Below are 19067 nucleotides of genomic sequence, written 5' to 3'. Positions count from 1 at the left end.
GTTACAAAACGTAAATATAATTCTTCTTGGTGCCTTTCCGAATGCCACCGATGCCTTTTCCGATGCCTCCATTGTTTAATACAGCAGTAAAAGATGTATGTGCCATCAACACTTGAAAAATTGCTTAACATTTAATTGCTTAACACTCGCGAATTCACAGCGTTTTGCTTCCAGTGGATTCGTCTGGCGTTACTCACAGACATATATTGTAAAGGATCGTGTAGAGGAATGCAAGTCAGTTCGATCGAAGGTTGTTTCGATCGAAGGTCGTTTCGATCGACAAAAGTCGATTCGATGGAAGACATGAGTCAGTTCGATCGAAGATTGTAACTATTGCTTAAGTGTATTGAACTTACTATTTATCAAATCATACCCCTTTGGAAAAACTAATTTTCTTTTCAAGGTCTATGGACAAATGAAAGGTTAACATTTTTTTGGCAAGATGGAAAAATTCCTTTTAGTTAGTTACTTCTTCTTCTTCTGGGCGAAACCACTCTCGTTCTGGGAGAAACTCACTATATTCGCACCGATGGGTCGAGTAAGACTCTTAGCGATTTTACTCCGATCGCGCGAGCAAAAGTAATAAATTCTTAAACCCCGTGTTTCAGTGTACGCACATTATAGCGAATAGCTCATTGAGCATTGCCGATCAGGAACGCCGAGAAAGAAACCCCGACAACAAAAGAGATCAATTGAAAACCGTGTTTCCGCGTCGCGCATATTATATCGCGCAATCTTTACACAACACAAGAACTTTTATTATTATCTATACGCTTGCAAAACTGTAGTTTTTGCAATCATTTACTCTTCGATCGAACTGACTCTTGTCTTCGATCGAACTGACTCTTGTCTTCGATCGAACTGACTCTTGTCTTCGATCGAACTGACTTTTGGTTTCGATCGAAACGACCTTCGATCGAAACGGCCTTCGATTGAACTGACTTGCTACCGTGTAGAGGGCTAAGCAGGTGAACTAAAACCGAGCTAAGTTTCCCGAAATCAGCCCAAACAATTTACACGATACCAAAGAACAACCACTTGAGTGGAGTCAATTTATGCTTATTTAAAACTAGACCAAGCATTTTAAAGACTGAGAATGGGAATGTTCATTTCCATGCAAATCATTCTATTTCACCCAATGCTCAACATGAACATATTTGCATATTCACAGAGTTTTCGGAGGTTCCACGGTCTGCTGATCCACAGTTTCGTAACGCCCGATGAAGTCTACTTCTCTCAAACGAAGTAGAAGTGGAGGAAAAGAAAAGAAAATTGAATGTGTAATCAAGACAAGAGTTGTCAAGCTTTGTTCAAAAGTCTGCAGCAGGGAATTTCCCTCTGAAACCAGCTGTAAATAAGATTTTTTCTTTGTAAAAAAGAAAAAAAACCTATTTGAGCAACATCTTGCATGCTAATTCACTGAACTTTGGTCAGTAGAGGCGTTTTTGGAGAAAAAAAACACATGGAGCGGTCTAGAGCAGGGAATTTCCCGTTGAAATGAGGTATAAACGACTTTCTTTCCTTTAAACAGAAAAAAAGAAAAGAAAATTGAAAATTGACTGAACTTTGGTCAAAAGAGAAGTTTTTGAAAAGAAAACGGTGAACGGAATCGAAAGTGAGAGTTCTTTTTAATTTGGATTGCGAGACAAACATTTCTGATCTGGGTGTTAAGTTTCTTTCAAAACATATTGAGCTTTTCCAATTCCTACATAGAAACTCAGTCATTATACAGGATTAAGTAAGAATTAAAATAGAACCTCCATCTTAAGAATAATCGTCAACAAAATTTCGCCTGGTGTTCGTCCAGCCGGGAGCCGCTAGAATGTGTTAGAAACTGAAAACACTGACAAATGACGAATGAATGTTTTCGAATCAAGAAAAAACTAAGAACGGTTTGGAAACAGCTTCCCATTTTCAGTTAGCGACAATTGTCAACCATTCGGCGGCTGTAACGTTTCTCAAAACTGCAGGTTCTTCGTTAAGGATACTCGAGCCGCAACGACCGTCAGCAAAGCCTCCCCAAAAAACTTTTGTTTTCAAATGTGCGCATCCATAAGAAATTATCAGAATTCTTGTTCACGTATATCTTCTTTTTTTTAATGTAGCACTTAAAGCGAAGCAAATTAGACTTTCTGAACTGTAGAGGTCTACTGTAAAGGAGGAATGACGCACGTATTAACGAGTTCAGTAGCCACAAGGAAGAGGATGATTTCCTACAGGAAATACGGCGCAAACAAGCTACTTATACAGATTAATTAGGTACAATTAAACCAAAACACTTCATCTACTTACAGCATGATAAGAAGAAAAGGGCTACAAACCCAAAAACTGATGCCAACTCTTTCATTTTGTGCGACCTGTGATTTCTGGAAGGATTTCGAACCTTACTTGTTGAGGTGTTGCCTTCCTATGCACGTTTCATGTTTACTACCCGGGTTAAATAGTTCTTATTTTATGCTTGAGCAGTCAGCTATTACCCGTGACTCTTGCAGACTGCGCTAAGTTACAAAGTGAATTAAAATAGAACTCAATTGAGGGTATTTTTTTTTTCACGAAATATATCCTTGAGTAAGCAGTTTCCAAACGTTCTTACGAAAACCATTGGCACACTTGCAGTAAAAAGCCAACATTACGTATCATAACGATTTTACGCCGAAATCGTTGAAACATGTGAAAGTACATATTCGTGAAGAGTCGTCGTCGGTCGGTCGTCAATCTATGTTGTCGAGTTTAATTGATCCCCAACATCCCGCGCGCGTGTGAACTCCAATGCAATTAGATTCTAGTTTTTCAGATTCTAGAACTTTCAATCTCTTGGCGAGCAGATATTGAATGGTTTCGCGACCATAAGGTTACGCGTCCTTGCCTTCCTTCATGTAAACAGCCTAGCCTTGAAGGAAAAATCTTACGAAAATCTCTGAGCATGACGAACTTTCGATCACCTCTTTGTAAACGGGCTTTCCTAAAATAATTTTATCTTTTTTTTTATAAGCGTTTTTGTCAGCGTTCTCTTACTCAGATGACACTATTTGTTATAACGTCAATCTCTTGGTTTCCAACAAATTGGCGTCTACACGCAATGTAATACAACTGTTTTTTTAAGATATGGGTTGTCATCGACAGTTATTTTTGCATCACGCTTTGATGAGAATGTTAACGAGAATGTTTTTTCCAAACGTAAGCACTTTCGTTTTCTTTCAGCGGACCCTTCGTCAACGTGTTTCATAGTTGCATCTCGCTGAGGTCGGGTGTTACTAAGCTACGCATCAGCAGTCCGCAGAACCTGAGGAACCTGTGGAACCTGTGGAACCTGTGGAACCTGTGGAACCTGTGGAACCTGTGGAACCCGTGGAACCCGTGGAACCCGTGGAACCTGTAGAACCTGTAGAACCTGTGGAACCTGCGGAACCTGCGGAACCTGCGGAACCTGTGGAACCCTATATTTTTTGTCAAAGAATAGTAATGAAATAATATGTAAAACTAAAAAGTCGGCTTTTTAAAGGGTCGTTTTCGTTTATAACGAAGATTACTTTAAAAGAAAAAAATGTTTTTATTACCCTTGACGTTCGGCAACTTAAACAATAATTGAACAATAATTTGAAAGTTCTAACGGTTCGAGTGCCGCGATATCCTAGTAATGCCTCATCCTAAGACTCTCAGCAAATCTTTAGGCTGAAATTGGCAGCATTTAATCCCGTTTCAATGTAAATGACACAGGAATGAGGGACACGAGCAAAGCTTAGCATCAACGACTGCAAAACTTCTTGCCAGAGAATTTTCTGTGTGTACTTTGTTTACGTGTTAATTACGTGCGAGTGTTTATACTCTTCATTAGTTATATTGTCGAGTAATTTGTCAGGTTTTTTTAATAAATCTAGTCCTATGGATCGATTTTTATGTCCACTTTTTAAGAAGCAGCGTCGTAGTTTTTTGCCTGTAAAGCTATGCACCGTTAAGGTAAAAATTTTTTCTTTATTGTGAGTTTATTTGTAAGTTTTCGTTCTCTAATATGCATTTTCATACTCATGTTTAGTACCGTTGGCGTTTGGATGGTTTTACACAAATGATGAACACAATTACGCTTGACTTCGGTTACATGCCTGTAGAATACCGGCGTGATCGGGGCGTTCAAAGCGTTTTGCTTCCAGAGGATTCGTTTGGTTGGCATTACTCACAGACATATCTTGGAAAAGATTACGTAGAGGGCTAAGCAGCTGAACTAAAACCGAGCTAAATTTCCCTAAATCAGCCCACACAGTTCACACGATACAAAAAAACACAAGTACTTGAGTGGGGTCAATTTATCTTAGTTCAAAACTAGACCAGACATATTAAAGATTGAGAGCGCGAATGTTCATTTCCATGCAAATCCTTATATTTCACCCAATTCGCAGCGTGAACTTATTTCCATATTCACAGAGGTTCCGGAGGTTCCGTGGTCTGCTGATGCGCAGTTTAGTAACACCCGATGAAGTCTACTTCTTACACACGAAGTAAAAGCAGAGGAAAAGAAAATAAAGTTGATTGTGTAATCAAGACAAGAGGTGTCAAATTTTGTTCAAATCTGCAGGGAATTTCCCGTTTAATTGATTTTTAATGGTTTTTCTTTGTCAAAAAAAAAAAAAATAATAATTTGAGCTACATCTTCTATGCTAATAACTGAACTTTGGTCAATAAAGGCGGTTCTGGAGGAAAAAAAGCAGTGAACGGTTTAGAGCAGGGGATTTCCCGTTGAAACGAGCTATAAACGGATTTTTTTCTTGAAAAAGAAACGAATAAGAAAAATGGTTTTAGCTTCATCTTCCATCCTAATTCACTGAACTTTGGTCAACAGAGGCGTTTTTGGAAACAAAACAGTGAGCAGAATCGAAAGTAAGAGTTCTAATTTATTTAAATTGCGAGACAATCGTCTCTGATCTGGGTTTCAAACATATTGAGCTTTTCCAATTTCCTATGAAGGAACCCGGCCATTATTCAGGCCTAAGCAGGAAATAAAATAGAACCTCCATTTTTAAGTTAAACATCAACAAAATTTCGCCGCGTGTTCGTCCATTAGCCGGGAGCCGCTAGAATGTGTTAGTTGTTGACAAATGAAAACTGAATGTTTTCGAACCGAGAAAAAGCTAAGAACGGTTTGGAAGTAGCTTCCCTTTTTCAGTTAGCGACGATTGTCAACCATTCGGCGGCTGTAGCATTTCTCGAAACTACAGGTTTTTCGTTAAGGATACTCGAGCCACGAAAATGTGCTTAATCGACTTCTTACAATGAAAGGGTAAAAACCAGTTGCAACGACCATTAGCAAGGCCTCCCAAAAAAACTTCGTTTTCAAATGTGCGCATCCATAAGAAATTATCAGAAAACTGGTTCACGTATATCTTCCTTTTTTTTTCAATGCAGCATTAAAAGTAAAGCAAATCAGACTTTCTGAACTGAAGAGGACTACCGTAAAGGAGGAATGAAGCACGTACTAATGAGTTCGGTATAGCCACACGGAAAAGGATGATTGACCCTTCAGGAAATACGGCGTAAACAGGCGACTTATATAGACCAATTAAGTACGATTACACCAAAACACTTCATATACTTACAGCATGATAAGAAGAAAAGGGCTACAAACTTTCCGCGACTTGCGAGTTCTGGAAGGTTATCGAACCTACCTTCCTTCCTCTGCACAGTTCATGTTTACTACCCGGGTTTTATAGTTCTTATTTTATGCTTGAGTAGTCAGCTATTACCCGTGACTCTTGCAGACTGCACTAAATTACAAAGTGAATTAAAAACAGAACTCAATTGAAGGTGGAGTATTTATTTTACTTTTTTTCATGAAATATATCCTTGAGTAAGCAGTTTCGATACGTTCATACTGACCTGTAAAAAAACAACTGGCACACGTGCAGTAAGAAGCCGGTGTTACGTATCAAGCTTAATATAACTATCTTACGCCGAAATCGCCGAAACCTTCGTTAAGAAAGGGGTCATCAATTCGTTCTCAATTTAAACTGATCTCCAACATCCTGTGCATATGTGCACGGCAATGCAATCAGATTCTAGTTTTTCATGTAAGACTGAGAATTTTCAATCTTTCTGCGAGTAGATATTAAGTGCTTACGCAACCATAAGGTTAAGCGCCCTTGCCCTCTTTCATGTAAACAGTTTAGTGCCAGAGGAATAATCTCACGAAAAATCTCTGAGCACGACGAACTTTTGATCACCTCTTTGTAAACGTGACTTCCCAAAATAATTTTATCTTTTTTTTCTATGAGAACTTGTAGGCTTTCTCTTACTCAGATGGAAATATTTGTTAGATCGTAGATCTTCTCGTTTCAAAAAAATTGACGTCTAAATGTAATGTAATGTAATACAACTGTGTAATGGAGATATGGGTTGTCATCGACTACGCCCCAGTTATTTTTGCATCACGCTTTACGGTGAGAATGTTTTTTCCAAACGTGAGCACTTTCGTTTTCTTTCAGGGGACCCTTCGTCAGCGTCTTTCATAGTCTATCTCGCTGAGGGCGGTAGTTACTAAACTACGCATCGGCAGTCCGCGGAACCTGTGGAACCTGCGGAACCTGCGGAACCTGCGAAACTCTATATTTTTTGTCAAAGAATAGTAATGAAATAAAATAGAAACTAAAAAGTCCGATTTTTGAAAGATCTTTTTCGTGTATAAAGATTACTTAAGAAGAAAAATATGTTTTCATTTCCCTTGACGTCTGGCAACTTAAACTGTGGCGACATTCACCGTGCAAGGGTGTGTACCACGAGAGTTAATAATTGAACCGTAATTTGGAAGCTGTAACGGTTTGAGCACCGCGTGTCCTAGTAACGCCTCATCCCAAGGCTCTCGGCAAACCTTTAGGCTGAAATTGGCGGCCTTTAATTCCGCTTCAATATACAAGACGCTGGAATGAGGAACACGAGCAAAAAGTAACATAATTGACTGTGATACATTGTTATCGCAAAACTTATTGAGAAATAGTTTTCTGTGTGTACTTCGTTTACGTATTTATTAAGTGCGAGTGTTTATACTTTTCATTTGTTGTATCGTGTACTTGTGATTGATGTTTGTACTGTTGCGTGATGTTACGAAATTATGTCGAGTAATTTGACAGGTTTTGTGTATAAATTAGGTCCTGTGGATCAATTTTTTTGTCCATTTTTTTAGAGGCAGCTTCTCGCTATGCTATGCACCGTTAAGGTAAATATTTTCCTTTCTTATGAGTGTAATTGTAAGTGTTAGTTCTCTAATGTGTTTAGTACCGTAGGCGTTTGGATGTTTTTAAATAAATGATTAACACAATTACGCTCGACTTCGGTTACATGCCTGTAGAATTTCGGGGTGATCGGGGCGTCCGGACCCGTGAATTCACAGCGTATTGCTTCCAGTGGATTCGTTTGATTGGCATTACTCACAGACATATCTTGGAAAAGATTACGTAGAGGGCTGAGCAGCTGAACTAAAACCGAGCTAAGTTTCCCAAAAATCAGCCTAAACGATTCACACGATGTAAGAGAACAACCTCTTTAGTGGGGTCAATTTATCCTTATTCAAAACTGGACCGGACATTTTGAAGATTAAGAGCGCGAATGTTCCTTTCCATGCGAATCCTAACACTTCACCCAATGCGCAACGTGAACAAATTTGCATATACATACAAATTTTCCGGAGGTTCCGTGGTCTGCTCAACCACTCGGCGGCTGTAGCATTTCTCAAAACTGCAGGTTTTTCGTTAAGGATCGATAATACTCAAGCCGCGAAAATGTGCTTAATCGACTTATAACAATAAGAGGGTAAAAACCATTTGCAACGAAATAAATTTTTTTTTTCAAATTAAAGCATCCTAAGAAATTATCGGAATATTGAATGCCGAGTATCTTCTTTTTTTTTTCAATGCAGCATCTAAAGGAAAGCAAACTAGATTTTCTGCAGAACTGAAGATGGGCCAAGCTTATTTACGTATTTTATTGACAGGGACACCAGATATTTTGTTGCAGAGTGATGCCGCTTTTAATTTGCAATCGACTTGAATACGATGGAACCCCTCATTTGAGACACCTCTGTCCGGGGAAATGTGAAATCATTAGTCACAAACTATAACCCAGAATAATCCAGAATAAGCCCGCCGTAGAAGTAAATTACCATATAACTACAGAGTTGTTACTTAGGTAACTCACAGAGCCAACTTGCCTTTGACAATTCCCGTCAGGGCTGTCCCCTGGATTGAGGTTTCCCCAAGCAAACGAGTGCGTAATAATGGCGCATACAATTCGATTAGAAACAAGGTTCTTTATATAAAATCAGCTAATAAAAACGGCCTAAGACTTCAACATGCACCATGCAAGTGCATGACATTCACTTTCCTTGCCGATTAATGTCTCGAAAAACTGACACCTTTGAGAAGCTTATAGCTTGGAATAATCAACTAACAATAGTTCAAGTATGAGAAAACAAAACTTCTTAACAAACTGCTCTAAAATTGTTTCCAGATCAAAGAGGAAACTAGTCTCGGTCAGTATTGTACAAGTGCTCATCCAAATAGGTTTTCGGTAAAGTTATGAGAAATTCTTCGTCATCTACATCATGTAAGCTCAAAGATTGGCAACCTTCGATAATAAATCGTCATTAAGTTTTCCCCACTAGGCATTCTTTCACCGAATTTGAAGCGGTTCTTTACGTAATCTTGGGAAAACTGTTTGTAGACTCATCTAACTGCCTCTACTCAGATGAAAAAAAAATCCTAGCACTTTAACACCGCTGATATGACAGCCAAGCTTAACTGAAAAACTCGTTCTCTACTTTTAAAAGCATACATGTACAAGCTCTTAAAGCTTTTAATGAACTTTTACAAAGATACTGTCTAAGGCAATGTTTTGAATTGCCACTTTAAATTTACTGTGAAAAGTTCAGATATAATCCTTCTACTCAAGCTATTAGTTGAACACTCTTATCAATAAGGATATATCAAATTAGTCAAACTCCACATGCAGCTTAATGTCCTCAAACTGACAACGCTGACATAAGAGAAAAAACAACAGCAAAAGTACCATTACGACATTGAAGCGTCTTTTAATCCGTCATCAGTATCTTCAGCTACACAATGATCGTGTTTGATCGGTGCAAAAGCTTCATGCAATGGTACAGCAGGCGAACGACTTGAGATAAAGCCACAAGAACCACAAGGATGAAGGCCATGGCTGGGAGAAAGCCAAGGAGGGCAACCTCGATCCACTTCAGAGCATGGAAAAGGATTTGCTTCGGTCCAGCAGGCTCGAGCCCTTGGGCGATAATGGTAACTTTAGCCAAGTTGAACGTGCAGATAGCAGTCAGACTCACAAGAGACAGACTTTCACAGATGTTGGCCTTGCGGTCGCGGAATGGCCTCATAAGGAGATGATGCGCCAAAATCAGAACACATGCAATTCCTAAACAGACAAATCTTGTCAAAGGATCGGTGATAAAGGTGCTAATGGTTAGCAGAAGGAACCTTCGACCAACGAGAACGCTTTCCCAGTACAAAGTTCCGTGGTCACCATCAAAAGCTGTACGGAATGGGTCGTAAAGAACTCTTTTTATGTCATCGGTATCCTTGGAGTTGCCCGGGAGATATTCATACTGGCTTGTATCTTCTTTCCTCTTGCAACAACGAAACAACCAGATAAAAAGAAAGGGTAGAGGAAATGCGCATGATGTCAGGAACTCTTTGGCGGACAATTTGTCTTTGGAAAGCATCAGTGATCCCCAGAAAAGGACGAGTACAAGGGGGATGATGAATGCCAAGATGAAGACAATTTGCAAGTACTGCCACCACTGCCAGCACTGAATGTTTCCATCTATGAACAGACGCCACTCCAGCTCTACGGGAACGCAGTGCATAAGAGCAAGGGATGTATCCGCGAGAGTTTTGTATCCAAGTAACAGGGTCTCCAGAACAACAGCCAGGTATAGTCTCAGCGAAGGCTTTGGAATGGGGCGGAATCTGCTTATAGCTCGGTGGATGGCGTAAATCAGGGGAATGGAGAGCAAGGTTGCCAGGAACTTCAAGGAGAAAAACAGCTCTTTGGTGACAACATTGAAGCCAGGAAATGGGCATCCAATGCTGCCTTTAAAATTCCTTACCTGGAAATTAAATAGTGCAACGATTGGTGTAACAAAAGGGATGACGTGAGCAGTGGTCTCTGTGGACGTGATCATCAGTATCTCGGCAACTTGATAAAAGTAGAAGGTGATCTTCAGGTACCCAGCATCGTGTTTATCTCTGCTATCTCCGTTTGGTGCTTCCAGTCTGCTGTTAGAATTGGATGTACTCCTAAACCAAACACCTTGACGATACAGCCACGTGAAGACAGGAGGCTTAAAAACAAGGTACAGTGCAAATGCTAGTATGTAAATCAGGCTCACCAACCAAAACCAGTGATCATGGCACTTTTCCTTTTTTTGACATGACGTGGAATACAAGGCTTCACTGTATCCCTCAGCACATTCGCCACATAATACACCTGTCCTGCTACCATAACAACCATTGTACGCGTGAGCAGTTGAATCAGCTGGAGTTTTGCAGTATTCCAATGGACATGGAATGAATTGCAGAGTAGATGAGGTTCTATTAACTTTAGAACCCCAAAAGTTTTCTTGAGCTGAAACTTTTCCACGCTCACATTTTGCTCCGTAGGGACACTTGATGCACTTGGTTTCCTTGTGAACATGGAAGCCACTGGCCCATCCTCTCTCTAAGCTGTAGAAACCATCTGGACATTCTTCACAGAGTAATTTGACATACTGCACTCTTATCCAGCAAGTTTCACTTCCCTTCACAAGTTCAAATCCGTCTTCTTCGGTGATTTTCTCGATAGTGATTTGCCTTCCGCTTGGACATCGAAAGGAGGATGAGTCGTCGATCAGTATGGAACTGCTTTTCGTAGCTGCAAAGATTGGATCGTATTGCCTATTGTCATCAGCTGTAAAAGAAGATTGTTCAATTTTCAGCTGACCAGCGCTCTCAGATTGAAGAAAGCAACCAGTTCTCGATCCACGGTAACGCTCCGCCGAACTTGTTTGGTGGAAACTACTGTTAACGATGTTTAGAATTCCAAAACCTGTCCTCAGATACACTTGACCTCCCATGGCTACTCCTTCGTTGTTTTTAAAGGTGCAGTTGTTCAACGTGGCATTGCCATTTAACAAGTTCAAAGTTCCAGCAATACCAGCGTTGTTTTCGAATCGAGTATCTTCAAATATTACTGGTAACTCAAATGTCTTGCTCCACATTAGTTCCTCACTTTTGTTTCCTTTTCTGCTATGCGGACATTGGGGTGGATCGACTTTCGTAAACTCGATTTGGACAATTGCTCGTTCATCTAGTCGATTCACAAACTGAGTGTTGTTAAGAAACCTGCAGTTTTTCACCGAAATCAGTCCACTAACATTCCTTTCTACACTAACTGAAAGAGCACAATCATGTAACCCTTGAAAAGTAACGTTTTCAAGAAGTAGTTTTACTTCAAAATCTGGCGACAAATACACCTCTTCTTTGCTTGGCTTCAAGACTGCACGGCTATAGTTCTGTTTGGGGAAACTCATTCCAAATCTGACTGCATCACCAGTGCCTAATGTTTCATTACCTCCCAGTATAAGACTGTTTTTTACAACAAGCGTTTGGTCGCCCGTTGAACAAAAGTCGTTCGTATTAGTTAAACAAGTAGTCGTTGACATCCTTATGCCAATCCGGTTGTTCACCAAGACACACCTTTCAAGGAAGACCTTTACACCTGGTGCTTTGATTAATGTTTTAGGGGGAGCATTGGCCATGATAGCATACCCGTATGTGGAATGAACCGTAACGTGAGTCAAATTTACTCCAAACCCGCCGTGCACAAAGAGAGAATTTTCGTTGTTAAGAAACGACGTGTTAAATAATGATACATTCCCATCACCAAAGAGGTTGTCAACTCTTACGGATACAGCGAAGCTGTTGTCTTTGTGACCCAGGTCTTGGAAAATAGAGTCAGTAATTGAAACTAACACGCGGATAGGATACGTTGTAACGGAACTAGCTTGGGAACGGACAAACACGGCACCTTTTATACTTCTATCATCATTTATAACATGAAATCGTCCCTTCGCATTCTGGAAAAGACATCTTGATACGGTCATCTCAAAGAAGTCGTTAGGGAGCATGACAAGAATAGATTTTGCATTATACCGGAATTTACTATCAGTGGCTACGAGACTACTCTTTTCACGGATGACGTACTTAATCTCATTCCAAAACAGACCAACGGCTGCCTCTGAGAAGTTGAAAAACTTGCATTTGGCGATGACGATATCAAAGGAGGACACATTGACCAGGAATACACCATACGTGCCATTGTCGAAAAGAAGGTTTGACAAAGAAACTTTATGGGAACCGTTTTTGAACTTTGGACCGAATTCTATGCCGTATGTGTTGTTGCGGAATTCGCTATCAGTAACCTCAAGTGAAGACTTTTGATTGATGAAAGAAGAAACCTGACTTCTATACCACAACATGGAAATGGCCTTATAGCAATTGATAAATTTGCAGTCGGAGATGACGACATGGTAGGAGGGCACATTAAAGAAAACTAATCCATACCCACTATTGTTGAATACAAGGTTCGAGAAAGAAACCTTGACAGAGCCATATTTCAACCTTGATGCAAATACTAGGCCACATGAAATATGTGCTGGGGAGGACACACCTTGTATCGATACTCTTTTCCCCACAGCTCTCAATTTCGTTCCATTGGGACCAACCGTTTTCAAACATTCGTATGGATTTGACTCGCTGTTTATTCCATTGAGGCAAATTTTTCCACCATCGTTTACTAGAAGTAGCGCTTGTGGTAATGTCCGGCAGGGCACAGCAAAAGAGCCACATTGAGGCGAATCTTTGCCGGTGAGACGAGATACGTAAAGACAATCACTCCCTTGGTCTTCCGCACCTAAAGATAACGGAAATGTCGTCATCAAATTGTAGCCTTGTGCTGAATTATTTTCTATTTCCCGCAGAAAGAAAAGGCCTCCTGGCGATTAAAATGTACGCGTTTTGCTTTGTTTTGATTTTGTCCAATGATATTGAATTTATAAATACTTGATCATCGTACAAATTTTAGAAAGGAAGTCGCCAACACATGTGAAAGCACATCATTCAGGAGAAGGGTCGTCAATCTACGATCTCGAGTTTAATTGATATCCAACATCCCGGGCGCATGTGTTCTCCAATGCAATTAGATTCTAGATTATTTTAATTAAGATCGAGAACTCTCAATCTCTTTGCGAGTAGATATTGAGTGGTTAGGCAATAATAAGGTTACGCGTCCTTGCCCTCCTTCACGTAATCAGTCGAGCGAGGAAAAACTCATGAAAATCTCTGAACATGACCAACTTTTGATTACCTCCTCTTTCTTAACGTGCTTTATTAAAATAATTTCACCATTTTTTTTCAGAAGAACTTTTAAGCGTTCTTTTAGTCAGTTGAAACTATTTGTTAGGTCGTGGATCTCCAGTTTTCAAATAATTAAACTGACGTCTAAATGCAATGTAATATAACTGTCTTCCAGAGATATGGGTTATCATTGACCACGCGTTAGTTATTTTTACATCACGCGTCTATGAGAATATTTTGTTCGAACGTAAGCACTTTCGTTTCCTTGTAGTCGGTAATTTGTCTTTGAAATTTGCAAGTACTGCTTAGCAGCCGAACTAAAACCGAGCTAAGTTTCCCGAAATCATCCCAAACAATTCACACGATGCAAAAGAACAACCACTTGAGTGGAGTTCATTTATGCTTATTTAAAACTAGACCAAGCATTTTAAAGATTGAGAGCGGGAATGTTCATTTCCATGCAAATCCTTATATTTTACCCAATGCGCAACGTGAACATATTTGCATATTCACAGAGGTTCCGGAGGTTCCGCGGTCTGCTGATCCACAGTTTAGTAACACCCGATGAAGTCTACTTCTTTCACACGAAGTAGAAGCAGAGGAAAAGAAAAGAAAATTGAATGTGTAATCAAGACGAGGTGTCAAGCTTGCAGCAGGGAATTCCCCGTTGAAACAAGCTGTAATTTTTCCTTTGTAAAAAAAACTGTTTGAGCCACGTCTTACATGTTAATTCACTGAACTTTGGTCAATAGAGGGCGTTTTTGAAGAAAAAAAACAGTGAGCGGTCTAGAGCAGGGAATTTTTCGTTGAAATGAGCTATAAACGGATTTTCTTTTCTTTAAAAGAAAAAAAAAATAAGAGAAATTGGTTGAGCGACATCTTCCGTGCTAATTGACTGAACTTTGATCAAAAGAGGCGTTTTTGAAAAGAAAACAGTGAACGGAATCGAAAGTGAGAGTTATTTTTAACTTGGATTGCGAGGCAAACATCTCTGATCTGGGTGTTAAGTTTCTCTCAAACATATTGAGCTTTTCCAATTTCCCATGTAGAAACCGAGCCATTATACAGGCCTAAGTAAGAATTAAAATAGAACCTCCATTTTAAGAATAATCTTCAACAAAATTTCGCCGCGTGTTGGTTTGAAAGCAGCTTCCCTTTTTCAGTTAGCGACGATTGTCAACCATCCGGCGGCTGTAGCATTTCTCAAAACTGTAGGTTTTTCGTTAAGGATACTCGAGCCATGAAAATGTGCTTAATCGACTTAATCGACTCCCTAAGAACTTTGTTTTCAATTTAAGCATCTACAAGACATCATCAGAATACTGGTTGACGTACATCTTTTTTTTTTTTTTTCAATGCAGCATTCAAAGCAAAGAGTTTTAGGTCTTCTGAAGTGAATAGGTTTATCGTAAAGGAGGAATGAAGCACGTATCAACGAGTTAGCTACATGGATAAGGATGATTGACCCTACAGGAAATATGGCGTAAACAGGCTACTTATACCGACCAATTAAGTACAATTAAACCAAAACACTTCAAGTAATTATGGCATGATAAGAAGAAAAGGGCTACAGACCCAAAAATCGACGCCGAATTTTTCATTTTGCGTGACTTGCGAGTTCTGGAAGGTTATCGAACCTTATTTGTTTAGGTGTTACCTTCCTATACACACATAACATGAGTCATGTTTACTACTCGGGTTATGTAGTTCTTATTTCATGCTTGAACAGTCAGCTATGACCGTGACTCTTGCAGTCCGCGCTAAATTACAAAGTAAATTAAAAATAGAACTCAATTGAAGGTGGAGTATTTATTACACTTTTTTTTTTCGAAATATATCCTTGAGTAAGCAGTTTCGATACGTTCTTACTGACCTGTACGAAAATCACTGACGCACGTGCAGTAAAAAGCCAGCATTACGTATCAAGCCTAATATAACTATTTTATGAACCTTAAACAGTTCAGCTCATGTTCAAACGAGCATGACAGTTGATATAACAGTGCAACACTTCTTTTTCTGTGGACTCAGCAACAAAGTATATTGACTGACAGGAAAACCTACCAACATCATGTTACACTAAACGTCAAGGGCATAGTTGGTTATACAATACGGATTTGTAGTGCAACAGTATCCTCGAGGAATAAAGTTTTCATTATTTACGAATACTTGTCTGAGACAAGAGGGGAGAGGACAGTTATTGTTTCGGCTTCCCCTCTTCATAACAACTTGATGACTTTTTTCGAAAATTTTCGGCAAAAAAATTTAACCCCATCGTTGTTATACAGTCGCTTCGTACTCAATTGACGTCTAAATGCAGTGAAATACAACTGTGTATTAGAAATATGGGTTGTTATCGACTGTGCCTTAGTTATTTTTACACCACGCTTCAATGGGAATGTTTTGTTCAAACGTAAGCGCTTTCGTTTCCTTGTAGTCGGTAATTTGTCTTTGAAATAAGGTTTTCCTTCGTCAGCGTCTTTCACGGTTGCGTCTCGCTGAAGTCGGTGTTACTAAACTTCGGATCAACAAATCGCGGAACCTGCAGAACCCTATATTTTTTGTAAAAGAACAGTAATGAAATAACATATAATACTAAAAAGGCCTAAACACAGTTTGAAAGTTTGTTTACGGGTGTAAAGAAGATTTCTAGTATATTTTAATTGCCCTTGACGTCCAACTTTAACTGTGTTGACATTCATACAAGGCCGGGTATGTAATGTCATAAAGAGCAATCAGCAGTCATCTACCCCGAGTGTTAAGAACTGAACCATAGTTTGAAAGCTCTAACGGTTTGAGTACCGCGATATCCTAGTAACACCTCATCCCAAGGCTTTCAGCAAACCTTTAAGCTGGAATTGGCGGTCTTTCATTCCATCAGTTTCATTGTACATGACGCTGGAATGAGGAACGCGGGCGTAAAATAACATCGTTGACTTTGACTGTGATGCATTGTTATCGTGAAACTTATTGTCAGACAGTCTTCTTTGCGTATTTCGTTTTCGCGTTAATTACCTGCGAGTGTTTTTACTTTTCATTTGTTGTATCGTGTACGTTGTGGTTGACGTTTGTACCGTTGCGTGATGTTACGTAATTATGTCGAGTAATTTGTCAGGTTTTGTGTATAAATTTGGTCCTGTGGATCAATTTTTATGTCCACTTTTTAAGAAGCAGCGTCGTCGTTTTTTGCCTATAAAGCTATGCACCATAAAGGTAAATATTTTTCATTATAGTGACTTTTTTTGTAAGTGTTAGTTCTCTGATATGTATTTTCCTACTCATGTTTAGTACCGTAGGCGTTTAGATGTTTTTAAGGAAATGATGAACACAATTACGCGTAACTTCGGTTACATGCCTGTAGAATTTCGCCGGGTGTGATCGGGGCGTCCGGACTCGCGAACTCACAGCGTTTTGCTTCCAGTGGATTAGTTTGGCGTTACTCACAGATATATATTGGAAAGGATTATGTAAAGGGCTAAGCAGCTAAGTTTCCCGAAATCAGCCCAAACAATTCAAACGATGCAAAAGAACAAGCACTTGAGTAGAGTCAATTTATCCTTATTCAAAACTAGACCAGGCATTTTAAAGATTGAGAGCGCGAATGTTCATTTCCATGGCAAACCCTTATGTTTCACCCAATGCGCAACGTGAGCATATTTGCATATTCACATATTCACATATTCACAGAGTTTTCGGAGGTTCCGCGGTCTGCTGATCCACAGTTTCGTAACACCCGATGAAGTCTAATTCTCTCAAACGAAGTAGAAGTGGAGGAAAAGAAAAGAAAATGGAATGTGTAATCAAGACAGGAGGTGTCGAGCTCTTTCCAAGTCTGCAGCAGGGAATTTCCCGTTGAAACGAGCTGTAAATAGGATTTTTTCTTTGCAAAAAAAAAAACCTATTTGAGCTACATCTTGCATGCTAATTCACTGAACTTTGGTCAATAGAGGCGTTTTTTGGCGGAAAAAAACAGTGAGTGGTCTACAGCAGGGAATATCCCGTTGAAATGAGCTATAAACGGATTTTCTTTTCTTTAAAAGAAAAAAAATAGGAAAAATCTTCCATGCTAATTGACTGAACTTTGGTCAAAAGAACGGAATCGAAAGTGAGAGTTCTTTTTAATTTGGATTGCGAGACAAGCATTTCTGATCTGGGTGTTAAGTTTCTCTCATAACACATTTAGCTTTTCCAATTCCTACGTAGAAACCCAACCATTACACAGGCTTAAGTAAGAATTAAAATAGAACCTTCATCTTAAGAATAATCATCAAATTTTGCCCCGTGTTCGTCCATTAGCTGGGAGCCGCTAGAATGTGTTAGTAACTGTAACCACTGACAAATGAAGAATGAATGTTTTCGAATCAAGAAAAGACTAAGAACAGTTTGGAAACAGCTTCCCATTTTCAGTTAGCGACGATTGTCAACCATTCGGCGGCTGTAACATTTAAGGATACTCGAGCCGAGTTTCGACCTCTAACAATGAAACGGTAAAAACAAGCTGCAACGACCATCAGCAAAGCCTCCCTAAAAAACCTCTGTTTTCAAATGTGCGCATCCATAAGAAATTATCAGAATTCTGGTTCACGTATATCTTCTTTTTTTTCAATGTAGCACTTAAAGTAAAGCAAATTAGACTTTCTGAACTGTAGAGGTCTACTGTAAAGGAGGAATGACGCACGTATTAACGAGTTCAGTAGCCACAAGGAAAAGGATGATTGACCCTACAGGAAATACGGCGTAAACAATCTACTTATACAGATTAATTAAGAACATTTACACCAAAACACTTCATATACTTACAGCATGATAAGAAGAAAAGGGCTACAAACCCAAAAACCGATGCCAACTCTTTCATTTCGTGCGACCTGTGATTTCTGGAAGGTTATCGAACCTTACTTGTTGAGGTGTTACCTTCCTATGCACGTTTCATGTTTACTACCCGGGTTATATAGTTATTATTTTATGCTTGGGCAGTCAGCTATTACCCGTGACTCTTGCAGACTGCGCTAAATTACAAAGTGAATTAAAAATAGAACTCAATTGAAGATGGTGTCTTTTTTTTTTCACGAAATATATCCTTGAGTAAGCCGTTTCCGTACGTTCTTACGAAAACGATTGGCATACTTGCAGTAAAAAGCCAGCATTACGTATCATAATTATTTTACGCCGAAATCGTTGAAATATGTGAAAGCATATCTTCGTTAGGAGAAGGGTCATCAATCTACGTTCTCAAGTTTAATTGATCCCCAACATCCCGCGCGCATGTGAACTCCAATGCAATTAGATTCTAGTTTTTCATGTAAGATCGAGAACTTTCAATCTCTTTGCGAGCAGATATTGAGTGGTTACGCAACCATAGGGTTACGGGTCCTTGCCCTCCTTCATGTAAACAGTCTAACGCCGAAGGAAAAATCTTATGAAAATCTTTGAGCATGACGAACTTTCGATCACCTTTTTGTAAACGGGCTTTCCTGAAATAATTTTATCTTTTTCTTTTATAAGCGTTTTTGTACGTGTTCTCTTACTCAGATGAAACTATTTGTTATAACGTCAATCTCCAGGTTTCTAACAAATTAGCGACTACACACAATGTAATACAACTGTTTTTTTAAGATATGGGTTATCATCGACAGTTATCTTTGCATCACGCTTTAGTGAGAAAGT

General features: G+C 39.4%; 1 protein-coding gene across 1 annotated transcript; it reads right to left on the bottom strand.

Moving 5' to 3' along the window:
- Window positions 1–8275: 8275 nt before the first annotated feature.
- Window positions 8276–18323, bottom strand: LOC131774051 (uncharacterized). Its single transcript, XM_066171575.1, has 2 exons — window positions 18204–18323; window positions 8276–12963 (listed from the first exon to the last, which is right to left on the bottom strand). The coding sequence occupies exons 1-2, from the start codon at window positions 18256–18258 to the stop codon at window positions 9095–9097; spliced, it is 3924 nt and encodes a 1307-aa protein (XP_066027672.1). The 5' UTR covers window positions 18259–18323; the 3' UTR covers window positions 8276–9094.
- Window positions 18324–19067: the final 744 nt, after the last annotated feature.

Source organism: Pocillopora verrucosa, chromosome 8, assembly GCF_036669915.1.
Source record: "Pocillopora verrucosa isolate sample1 chromosome 8, ASM3666991v2, whole genome shotgun sequence".
In the NCBI taxonomy this organism is placed as follows: domain Eukaryota; kingdom Metazoa; phylum Cnidaria; class Anthozoa; order Scleractinia; family Pocilloporidae; genus Pocillopora; species Pocillopora verrucosa.
The sequence above is the reverse complement of the archived record's forward strand: the minus strand, read 5'-3'. Positions and strand labels throughout refer to the sequence as shown.